We start from the raw sequence: 12,868 nt of genomic DNA, 5'->3' as shown, positions 1-12,868 counted from the left end.
GAGAGAGGACATTGTTAGATCAAGATCTTCAGATGATGTGGTGCTACAGGTTTTTCCGGGTTTTACTGCAGCTGAAAAAGCAAATGCGCCACTGGAATCAATGAAGTTGCCCCGGAGTGCCAATTAATTTTTATTGTTGTTTTTATTTCATTTTTATCGTTGTTTTAATAAATGTATTACCAAACAATAATTTTAAGAAAATGTGACATCATATTTTGACTGCTCTGAAAATGGATCAATACCTTACTTCCTTCATTTCCTTTGGAAGATTTCCACATTTTTTTTGTATGAAGATGTACAAACAAATAATATTTCCGATCCTCAATCGCGCCTCCTTTGCCTTTTTATATCTTCTTAGGTTAGTGGCACCATCGTAGACATCAAGCATAGAACTAAAACTCGCGAAAATTAGTTCTGTGTTTGAATAATTTCGAATGAAAATAATTTCGAATAGTACAATACTAAACTTGGTAGAAATGAAATTTTCAAAGTACAAGTGAGAAGTTTATAAGAAATATCTCAGAGTAGCACCTTCATTGATAGATATAGGGTAAAATATTAATTTATCGTTAATTGGCTTTTTATATTTTATATCTATTAGTTGTTTTCACTTTGCGCTTTTATTCACAATTAATTTGGAAGTTGTGTTATACATACAAGTTTGATCAATATATTTATTGTTTTATGTTCTACATATTCCAATTTTATTATCTCAGTGCAGAATTTTTTGAAATATGGAGTCCGGAGATAAATTAATACCAGATTCACCCATAGTAGAATTGAAAAATAAAAAACAGGAGGGTAATGTTTCACATATTTCTATAAAGGAATTTCTGAATTTTTTGAAAACTGCTTATCAGGTATATTATACTTTCATGTGGAAGCTGTGAATACAATATGTTTTCTTTCAGGTACAAGATAGTGTTGAAGGTATACTTATATCTGGTGGTATGTCAGAAGCAGTAAATTGGCTCAAGAGAAAAGAAAACCAAATGATATTGAAAAAAAATAGTATTTGCTGTCAAACTTCAGACATATATTTACAAGAAGATAAGAAAGGTATAAGTCTACTATTATTGAGTAAAATAATAAAAGTTTTCTCATACTTATATGATATAAGTTCACCAATATGTTCAACTGTATTGTTGTAGAAGTGGTTCGTAAACAAAGTGTTGTGAGTTGTTTGTCAGATGCAGATCCACTCAAGATGAAACTTAACGAAGTATTATCTGAAGGTCTACTAGATTCTGTATTACCTTATTTGGTGCAGAACGTAACTTCGTCAAAAAAAAGTTTACCCCCAAAAGGAAATGGTCTGTAGATGCCTCATTCATTACTCTTTGTCGAATTATATATTCACTTCCTTTCCACAGATAGGACTCTCAACAGTCAGTCTGGTGCTTTGGTGCATGTTGTATCTAGCGAAAAAATTGTTTCAAGAAGAAGGTCTAGTGATGTAGTACTGAAAACTCTAGTTTCCAAAACTGAGTAAGCAAAAAATCAGAGTAATTAAAACAAAAGTTACTGTGAAAATCAGCTATATTACATACATGATGGAATTGGTCGATACCTGATGAAAATTCATAAAGTATTCAGGAAAGATTTTACCTTGAGATTTTCACTGGACAGTTTACTAAATCGCAAACAACCAAAACTCCAACATGAAAATACTATTGTATAGCGAAACATGTGTAGCGGTTTTGTAAACAGTCCAGTGAATATCTCACATTAAAGTGTTACTTGAATATATTACATACGATTTGGTGCTGGTCAAGTTTTTTCATCCCTTCTGCTAGCTGTTTGAATATTTTCAGTTACACATTCTGCTTCAATGTCGTTCATTTGAACCTCTGACTCTCAATCTCTACAGTTTATCATCACAAGACTTTCGAAAAAATTCAGAAGATTGGGATAACTTGGAGATCAAAAATCTTTTTCCTTCAAATGTGTTTTCTGGTGGAGAGACTTATATGTTTTGATCTTTCTTCTACAAATTTTTCTATCGCCATCTTACATTCTATAGTTGTCTCATTTTCTCAACTACTCTGGATTTCTTCCAGTTGGAAGTTGCGTATGGTCTGAATCAAACTCTATTTTTTGTATTTATTGAATAATTGATATCTTTTCGACTGCCTTATGGTCTGTGATGTGCTTTGACAGGATCTATTGACTTTGTATGAAGTTACTCAACATGAACTGGAGCTTTTGTTCAAAAACTTCTGTTCATTATTACTTGAAGAGGAAAGGGTAAGTAACAATCAGCTTTGGGGGTATATATTTTTATACCTGAGGATATAAATGATCATTCTCATCCTTATAGTTACTTCAAAACATAAAAATGTATATATTTGATTACAATGCTCAACGATCCTATTATATAGATTTGTGATAAAAAGACTTGAGGTTTTAAGGCAGGATTAAGCACAGTATCTGCCGAATGGTGTTGCTATGGTACTTTATCTAATAGAAATTACATGAATGTAGGGTGAATCCTCAAAATTGGGTATAACACAATATTCTCATTCAGAATGTTCATTTAGTATACTAGGATCCATAGAAGTTCTCATATCATCATTGAGCTTATTAGAAATAATATTTTGGGATGAATGCACAGTCTTCTGGATCTTTTTTTATCAAACTCTTTAAGGATAATACTTCGTCTTAGATCAAATTCTATTTGTGCTGAAATTGGTATTTTTAGATTTATCATTAATTTTGAAATGTACTACCTGATGATAAATACAATTGCATTCTATTTCATAAAACAGCTCCGAAGTGGAAATTCATGTTTGTGATGAAGTTAAAAATACGAAGAAAACATTCTTTTGCAATCAGAACCTATTGGTTGGAAAAATGGGATATTTTGCCGAAGTAACACAAGGTAATCTTATGATTGTCAATGAATAACTTTACTAGGTGTTGAACTTTATTTTAGGGCAACGCCTCGAAGATATGGATATTTCAGTCCACTGTGACATAGGTATATTTGAATGGTTGATGCAGTGGGTGAAAAGAGACAGTTTAAATGAGGGTGATACCCCTCACCTTGACCCACAGTGTGTGATTCCAATACTTGTATCTGCGGCCTTTTTGCAAATGGAACCATTATTGAACACTTGCTTACTTTTTTGCCATGAACATTTGAATGAAATCCTTAGAACTAGTACGAATTTGTCTTGTTTGAATGACTCTGTTCTAACAAGGTAATTATATCCAATCACATTTTCAAAAGTAACTGATAATTTGATCAAACAAAGTAAGATATCTTCCAGGAACTTTCGAAGAGTAAGTTACTTTTTTGTAACAAAATAGTCTGCAGTTACTTCATTTACATTGCTCTGACTTATATTGCCTCATAACCCAGTCACATATTCAGCATTGCTGTATTTTCTGTATTACTAATTTACATTGCTGTAGGAAAAACTCTGAGATGTACCCACAGCACCGCACGTTGACCAAGTAGTCTTCAGTACTCAAGTTATTCTTTCGGTCACTGAGACGTATACATGGAGATTTTGTTTTGACTTGAGCATTACTCAACTTGAATCTGTCGGAACAATCACATCTAATGCCAAAGTATGCCATTACTTAAAAGTCGTTTTTTCATTAGGCTGAACATGTTGAAAATAACAAAGTCAACAATGATCTTTATCGACTAGTAAAACATTACATACATTACATTAGATTACAATGAAAATATCGAAGAACAATATGAAATGGAAAAATCTGGAAAACAGATCAATATAACACATAGGTACGTTATTCATTGGCATATCAAACATTACTTTTCTTCGAAAGAAAAGTAAATAAAAACTCGAAAACACCAATAGTCACTCTCGAAAACTCGTTAAAATAATTGGAAAGCGGTTTCAAATTCAGTCACTAATCTGAAGAAGCTTGATGAAATTAAAAGAAAATCATATTATGATAAACCCGGTCTTTCTACACAAATGATCGAGAAAACTTTCATAAATACATTGAAATTGACTCATTTTGATAATGTTTTGGAAAGAAAAGTTACAATTTCCAGTGAAACAAGCTTCGAACTTGAAGTAATTTATAACAGCTGGAAGGATGTTTTGTGACTTGATGCCAAGGTATCAATCTGCCTACTTCCCAAGTCTCATCACTGGTCTTCTTTCCTCGAAAAAATTCACACAAGTTTCCGTATTTCATATTTATTTAGTTTTACCTGATGAATCAATGTTTGTTTGAAGGTGATTGACAACGTTTCATGGTGCATTTCATCAGTTCGGACTTACATTGTCTAATATGATATAAATTGATTTGAAACCCCTGAAAGAATCTGTAAAAAAATAAAAAGATTAGGTGAAAGAACAATTTTATTAAGCAAGAAACTGAAATTACAATGAAATAACATACAAGCAACAACAAAAAAAAAAAACAAAAAAAAAATTGAATTAGGTATTATAAACACGAGCCGAAAAATAAAAAAATTATCAACAAGAAATGAAAATTAAAAATTATAAAAATTCGGGTTATCGGTTGATAACCCGAAGACTATTGTGGAATAATCAAAACGTCGTGAAGTAACTTGATTTGGAATCTTTTAATTTTATATTTTTAATTTTTTTTTAGGTTTTTGATTTTCATTCTTGTTAGTAATTTTTAAATTGTTCAGCTCGTGTTAATAGTTCTTTTTTTTTGTTGCTTGTATGTTATTTCATTGTAATTTCAGTTTTTCGCTCGATAAAATTGTTCTTTCTGCTAATCTCTTTAATTTTTCTTACAGATTCTTTCAGGGATTTCAAATCAATTTATATTATATTAGACAATGGAAGTCTGAACTGACGAATCAAGTCATCTACGCAATTGAATAGTCTTTTATAGATATAATAAATGACAGTAGAAATCTAGTAAGATTAACATTTCTAGAATCTGAACTGGGTGAGTTTCAGTCTTTCATGTAAATGTACTAATAATGAAGTTGAATAAATTATTAGGTATATGCCACTATATGAATAATTTTGAAAATGCAAAGAGATCGCGATTTGCCTAAAGTTGTTCGACTACAATAAATGTTTTCTTTTTTGTATACCAAACATATTTTACTTGTTTCAACTAGGAGATATAGTGTTCAATACGCATATTGCATCAATATAATTGAATTCATATATACATGACTGAAGTTCATATTATTTCGATTTTGAATTGCTTACTATTTCTGAGCAATATCTGCCACGTATAGGTGATAGGCAGTAGACCCTTGAATGTCTTTAAAACAATCACTTTCAATCTCTTTTGCTGAAACTTTTTTAAAATGCATTAAATTACTAAAAACTGAATTCAAGTTGAGATTACAATAGTGACTTATTCAAAAGTATTTGCGTAGGTATTGAAATGTTGATAATTTATAGATTGGCTGCAATGTACACAAACACAGAAGTGGAAGCAATAAAAGATAGAAAAGACAAAATTCAATCCCGGTTATTTACAAAGCTTATCCAGTCTTTGGCAGAACCTGAACCCGAAAGTGTCAGAGGTCATTGGTGCTCTCTTGCAAGAGTTTTTCAGTGCGAGAAGTGCCAGCTACTAATTACTCCCGATGTTGCTGCTAAAATACCTTGTATACCCCAGTGCATGCGCTTACAGCCAGACGGATCCGTCATAAGTTTGCATATCAGGTGATAAATCAAATTTTACAATACTTTGTAAAAAATTAGTTATTTATCCATTATGTAAGAATCTTCTTTTCTAAAGACATTGCCAAAATGTGAAACTTGAGACCTTCGTTATTTTATGAAAGCTGAAAATTCAATGTATCTTCTATAAAGTTTGGATCATCGTGGCTTCGACAGATACCAACTAGCACTGCCGCGTACCTTTAAACTTTAATGAATCGTAACTATAGCTACGTTAGAGTTTTAAAGCTGAATTTTATATAGAGGGGTGCGCAAAAGACCGGAATAAAATTAATATCTTTTTAACCAGTGTTTTAGGAAAAAAAACGCTGAAACACGTCAGTTGATTTTACGTTGTACGCATTTTTTGGCAATAAAATGAAATTTTTTTTTCAATCCCTTAGCTGCAACCCTCCCCAACTTTTTTTTCAAATGCAAACCTATGTCGTGTATGGGCTCATTGAAAAGCTCGTAAAAAATGAAATCTGACCATACCCTTTATTTTTTTTTTACTCATACCACGAAATGAGAAAAAACTCTTTTAAAACCAAAAAAGTTAGAAATACCTACTTAGTTCTATCTACGGGTGAATTAACGTTGCAAAAAACAAATAAGTGGTGATGATGTACATTGCTCAACAATTGCTAAGGATCACCAGTACCTACTACTTTTTAAAAGTTTACAAATTTTAAGAACAGACCAACCGGGCCAGGCATCACAACAAATTTTATTGATTTATGTGTAAAACTGATAACGTAATGTAGCATCAACATTCTGTGGATATTATTTTTTCACCAAAAACTTACACATAAAATTAGTTCCATCCCAAGCAATTGTTGACCAGTGTACCTCAAAAAGAGAAAAAGGTCGTTGCATTTTTTGTACCAAAATGAATGCCCTGATAATAACTATTGTCTTAACTCAGTTTTAAAATTGTAGCATTTCTGGGTGAAATTGAAATTGTATGTATGTTTAGTTTATTAATTGGGCACCTTCAAAGTGTTCTTTTTTAATTTGCTAAACAAAAATGGTATTGTCAGAGAGGCAGCGTATCGAAGTCTTGATATTGTTGGGATGTGGGGATAGAATGCGGAGTCAAAGTGAGGTGTGTATTTCATTTAATGAAAATATCCGAAAAATCACATTTCCCAGGCTATTGTGAGTAAGATCTTACACAAATTTGAAGAACATGGTACAGTGAAGGACTTGCCCAGAAGTGGCCGGCCATATGTTTTAGACGAAGATCAAAAATTGGACATTGCCCTATCTTGGCAGAAAGATCCACATTTGTCAACGGTTTCATTAGCCCAAAACAATCCTGCGTCTAGACGTACGATTGGGAGGTTTTTGAAAACAGAAAAATACCACCCATATAAGGTATGTCTTGTCCAAGAGCTATTGGAAGATGACTATGACAGGCGTTTGCAATTTTGTGAGGAAATAATAAGGAGATGTGACGAGAATAATGGGTTTCCACTCAACATACTCTTTTCGGACGAAGCTACTTTTCATTTACATGGAGTAGTTAACAGGCACAACTATCGATTCTGGAGTCAGGAAAATCCATACTGGATATGCGAAGCTCGTACGCAGCGCCTTCAGAAAGTAAATGTATGCGCAGGCATCATCAACAACAGAATATTAGGGCCATACTTTTTTAAGGGAAACCTTACAGCTGCACGCTACTTAGACTTTTTACGCTTTGAATTAGTCCCTGCTTTAGCTGTTATGTTTCCCAATGAAGCAGATCCAGATATCCCCACTGAAACACTTTGGTTCCAACAGGACGGCGTTCCCACACATTTTGGTATTAATGCCAGAGAATATCTCGATGACATATTTGCAGGACGCTGGATTGGACGACGTGGTACAGTTGAATGGCCGCCAAGATCCCCAGACTTAACGCCATTAGATTATTTTTATTGGGGATATATGAAAGACAAGGTTTATCAAAATAGGCCGGCTAATATTGAAGATCTAAAAAGCAGAATTAGAGTGGGATCATATAACATACCGGCTGAGGCCATTCGAAATTCCGTAGACGGTTTTCACCATCGCCTAGGAGCCTGCCAAGTAGAGGGTGGAGGCCAGTTTCAGCATCTGTTAATTCTCCCGTAGATAGCACTAAGTTAGGTATTTGTAACTTTTCAAAAGAGTTTTTTTCTCATTTCGTTTTAACCACAAAAAAATTAAGGGTATGGTCAGAAACCATTTTTCTGAGCTTTTCAATGAGCCCATACACGACATAGGTTTGCATTTGAAAAAAAAAAAAGTTGGGAGGGTTGCAGCTAAGGGGGTCAAAAAAAATCATTTTATTGCCAAAAAATGAGTAAAACGTGAAATCAACTGACGTGTTTTAGCGTTTTTTTTCCTAAAATACTGGTTAAAAAGATATTAATTTCATTCCGGACTTTTGCGCATCTCTGTATGTGTTATTTGGGTAACCATAAGGAGGCGTTTCCTTTGAAGCCGGACGATTTCGACAGTTCCAACACCTGACTGGACAAACTTGAAGGTTATAGGTGTAGATGAGAGCTCAACTTTTTCTGTTTTTCTGTGAATATGCATCCGAGCGGGTGCGAATGATACAGTAATTGTTTCAATTCGATATTTCATTTTTGTTTTCTAATGCAATCCTATCTTTCTATTTCCTTGTCAACAATGTATCATATAACAACTTTTCTTGCAAAATCGAAAACGTCAGTTATTAGCATGAGTGGTTCACTCTAATCATTCATAAACCACTATGTGAATATTGGTTTGATCCAAACTGTGTGATTTTTTATTTTCACTGCGTTTCGTCTGACCCGTGCTAGGGATCACACGTTGAACGGTAAAATCTCGGCAATCCTTAGCTCGCAGTTTCGACTCCTGAAAGTTGTCATCCATAGGGGCGGCAAGTGGAAAACAGAAAAACATTTTAACACATTGTGACATGACAAACAGATTACACTTATTTTATAAACTGTACAAACGAATATATACATAACCATACACAACTTGAAAAATTAACAAACATAAAAAATATCGACTACACAATTAAGGACTCCTTTATTCTTCACCAGTGTCTATAGAACGAGTTCAGTTTTGACAGTACTGCATTTCACATCTGAATCTTTGCAAAAAATTGCCTTCCATGTTTTCAGAGATCCATCTTGGAATATAAATGCATATATTTTGAAGCTACAGAAGCAATTGAAAACATGGCGTAAAATCTATTGGCGGCTCTGGGGCGATGCACACTTTCTCTTTTGTGTAACGTGCAAAAGATACTTTCCTTCAAACCAAATTGGTTGGTGTAGGTTCCATCCAGATACACCACAATTTTTTACACTGGATGCCCAGAAAGCCCCACTACCTATAGGAAGGTTTCCTTGCTGCGGTGAAAGGGCTTATAGATTTCAGTTGCTTGAGAACTTTTCAGGATGTCAGTTTCGACAGCATATGGTAAGTATGTATTGAAATTCATAGAATGATATGCCTATTAGGCTTCTTCAAAGATAACAGAAACTGTCGTTTATAATCAAATATCAAACTTTTTAGCATTTTATTACATAATCACTCTCGGTCAGCACGATTGTCCTTCTAATTATTCCATCAAAACAGGGTCAACTCAATATATTCATGAAAACGTCAATTTTACCCAAGCCGCGCATTCTATACGAGCGAAAGTAAAGCGGGAATTAATGGGCATTTATGGACCCATCCAATTTTGAATTGAATCTTACATAAGTGGTTAAACTCTAAAAGTTTTTCTAGAAAATATATATTTTGCTTTAGTATGCAGTTGAAGCATTATTGTATGGGAAAGGGTCACATAAATATTTATTTATTTATTTCATACACTATTCTACAGGATGAACCCAATTACAGAATAGGGAGTAACAGTGGCATTTACAAATGTACTTACATAATATAATTTGTGAATATATATAAATGAAAAATAAAAACAAAAGTGTCAGTTAGTTAAGAAATGTCTTTTGATTTGTATAATCTGGCAGTTGAATATATCTAGGACATGACTAACAGAATTGGAGTTATTGCACATTGTATAAATTGGAAATTTTTTCATTATATTTGTACGCGGAGTGTTGAGATAAAACGTGACATTATTTCTAGATGACCGTATAGGAACCCAAAAATTCAACATATGTAACAGTTGAGTGATGATATTGTTTATGACCTTGAATAAAAAAAGAAATGAATAATATTTACGCCTTACCTCGAGACTACAAAAATTGTGAGTTACAAGCAATTCATCATAGGGTAATCCTACAGTAGGATACGCGTACCTTCAAGTTTAAAAGACATATTTCAGGAAGCGCCTCTGTAGGGCTTCTAGTTGATTTATATTTACCTGATAGTAGGGACTCCACACGACAGATGCATATTCCAGCCTAGATCAAAAAGTGAAATAAAGTAATTTCAATGTTGAAGCTTTTTCGAAGTCTTTTGTATTTCTAACTAAGAATCCATACATGCGATAAGCTGCCGTTAGAGTAATGTCAATATGTTTAATGAAAGAGAGGGATGAATCAAAAGTAACACCTAGATCAGTGAGTGTGTCAGGGCGCTCCAGAAGTTGATTGTTTACGTAGTTATGTAAATTCAGGGCGAGACGTTCGCAATCATTAGAACATGTTATATTGTGATAAAGTTTCAAGTCATCTGCATATAAAAGGGAATTGACATCAATCTCAGCTCCGATATCATTAATGAACATATTGAACAGTAGGGATCCTAGATTTGATCCTTGTGGTACACCAGATGTGGCTATATATTCGATAGACTTGAGGCCATTGATTTGGGCGTACTTCTTACGGTTGTAAAAATACGATTTGAAGAAGGTAATTAATTCATTGGATAACCCAAAAGACTTATGAAATCTTCGATATTACTCGGAAAGATGTAGAAATACTTTCAAAGAAAATGGAAGTGTTCCCTGCACAGGCATATATCTATACAAGCTGTTAATATACTTCCATTCTAATGAACACAAGTTTGATAAAAAAGATGCACACAATCACGACATTCATCTATATAGGTTATACAACCAGAAGATATAAAAAAAAATCACCATTTCATTCTGGAGTGTACGTCTATATGGTACCAGAAACCTGAAACAGAAAAAACACCGCCCAAATATTAAAATGGTACTAAGTCGTGGCCGCTTCTATTCACTGGGTGAATATATAAATTTCAATATTGGTTCCTTAACAAAATTGAAATATGCTATCAACGCTGAAATATATTTTGTAACTAATTATAAATTAGGAAGTACAAATGAGGCTGATAAAATTATATGTTTATGTTCTGTACATCTACGTTAAGTAATCGCCTACATGTGAGTACTGTAGCTAATGTCATTGTAAAATATGATCAGAGATGAATGAAATTGTCTATCCATGTATTTATTAGAACGTTCCATCGCCGGTTACCTCTGCGGTTACCCCTGCGGCTTCGGGAGTTACAGTAAGTCCGCGTAACCCTTGCCTCTTTCAAGAGGCATCTAAAAAGGGCTTAATTCAGTAGTGTTATGCGAACGTTCAGATCACTGACACATAAATTTTGAAATCGGAGGGTACCATACCTCGATGCTATAATGACAATGAACATTGTCCCATTGATCTAACAGGAATATCCCTCGATGGAATAAAGATCTGGCACGTATGAGACAATGAAACAGAAAAGCCTTTAAAAACGCAAGGAACAGACCCAAGATACTCTCGAAAGAACCTCAGGTCTCGATGAATAACTTGAGAACAAATAACAGGTATTACACAAAAATAGGAGGAGAGACGATAAGAGAACTTCTTCGGGTGCACTTTCCCGGTTAAGAAATTACTAATATAACACCAGAGTCCTGGACAAACTGGTTCCGTACCAAAGATTTTGGTACGGACTGGGAAATGGGTAGGTATTTAAGAAATATAAAGAGTACTGGAAAAACACCTGCGAACACAGGAGGAAAAACCTATCTAAAGGGACCTTCCTAGAAGAGAACCGAAGAAATGCTTCAACAAAGCAGGGATTGGAACAATTACATGGCTACTCACTGAAGGAACAACTGAATAAAATAGGGCTGTACAGCGAAGATCTAAGCGGCAGGCAATGCAACAAACGAATAGAGGCAACTCGTCACATTTTATGGGAATGTGAGGCTTTGGATTACAAGATGCAAACAATAGGTATATGGACAACCCAAATTGTGTCCAGAAGAATATTACATATATCCAGCAAGATACCGTACAGACTAGCACAGGGAACAAGATTGTTGGATTGGATGTCACGAAAAGATTGGGAGAAAACACGATAACCCTTGGGGCTGTAGTATTTTCTGGAGACTTGGAAGAAATGGACAAGTCAGGCGGCTCCCAGGAAGCGAAAAAAAATCAGAGCGAGCTCAGACCCATCGAAAAACAATTCTTATAGTACAAGAGAAATTAACATTTCTAATATTAGTAGGAAGATTAGATTTGCGGTATGCAGACATGTAAAAAAAAAATGAGAAATTGTGTCCCGACCGAGATTCGAACCCGGCTCTTTTAGGCAGGCGCATTAACTACGCTATCGGGGTCACTAAGCAAAATGACAGCGGAATCACATTTTAAATTCAGTCTTCCATGCCGTAAGTGGGAAAAGGATGGAATTTGTTAATTGTGATGATCTAACTTGGTGAGTCTGGTAGCTTAGTTGGTAAATGCGCCTGTCCGTTTTTCCTTTTAATACGTCTGCATTCCTCAAATCTATTCTTTTGAATGACTGTATTGTTGTTTCTTCCATCATAGCTTGAACAAACACATTTCTATTCACACTTTTCACTTACCTGTACTCACTAGAATCGTTGATAGTGGAACATAAAATATAAAATAATTCAACAATGAGTACAAGACGTTACCAGCAATTTGGTACTAAAGTGTTTTCAATAATTTAATGTTAGATGTCATTGATATTGAAACATATCAAATTGTTTGAAAACAGTTGAAACAAAATTAATTTTCAGTTTTTAATCAGTTGAATTCCAATAATTGGTGAAAACCCCTATCTTATTTCCAAATAAAAAATCTTAATATTTGAAAATAGGTGTATCTGATGAGGAAACCAGTAAATATGATATAAACAGAATAATTAAAATATAAAACGAAACCATGAATAAATCCAAATAGAAATGTATTAACAGATACGGCCATTCCCCTTAATTTTACCAATTGGTCCATGAAATTTGT

At 34.0% G+C, this 12,868-nt stretch overlaps 1 protein-coding gene across 4 annotated transcripts in view; it reads left to right on the top strand.

Annotated features, from left to right (window-relative positions):
• The first annotated feature begins 397 nt into the window (after positions 1-397).
• Positions 398-12,868, top strand: part of LOC111511166 (SANT and BTB domain regulator of class switch recombination) — a 42,890-nt gene continuing 30,419 nt past the window's right edge. The window contains exons 1-9 of one of the 4 annotated variants that reach the window (XM_074183716.1): positions 398-550; positions 717-860; positions 912-1,059; positions 1,152-1,313; positions 1,374-1,488; positions 2,769-2,881; positions 2,936-3,203; positions 5,379-5,645; positions 8,789-9,089. In XM_074183716.1, the coding sequence (XP_074039817.1) occupies positions 735-860; positions 912-1,059; positions 1,152-1,313; positions 1,374-1,488; positions 2,769-2,881; positions 2,936-3,203; positions 5,379-5,645; positions 8,789-9,089 (1,500 nt within the window). In that variant the 5' untranslated portion in view covers positions 398-550; positions 717-734. The remainder of the gene's footprint in view (positions 551-716; positions 861-911; positions 1,060-1,151; positions 1,314-1,373; positions 1,489-2,768; positions 2,882-2,935; positions 3,204-5,378; positions 5,646-8,788; positions 9,090-12,868) is intronic. The other 3 variants (XM_023167176.2, XM_023167180.2, XM_023167178.2) reach the window with 3 other exon arrangements.

Source organism: Leptinotarsa decemlineata, unplaced genomic scaffold, assembly GCF_025532065.1.
Source record: "Leptinotarsa decemlineata unplaced genomic scaffold, Ldec_3_MD MMD2_tig00026340_RagTag_RagTag, whole genome shotgun sequence".
Lineage (NCBI taxonomy): Eukaryota > Metazoa > Arthropoda > Insecta > Coleoptera > Chrysomelidae > Leptinotarsa > Leptinotarsa decemlineata.
This window is presented reverse-complemented; position numbering and strand designations above follow the sequence as displayed.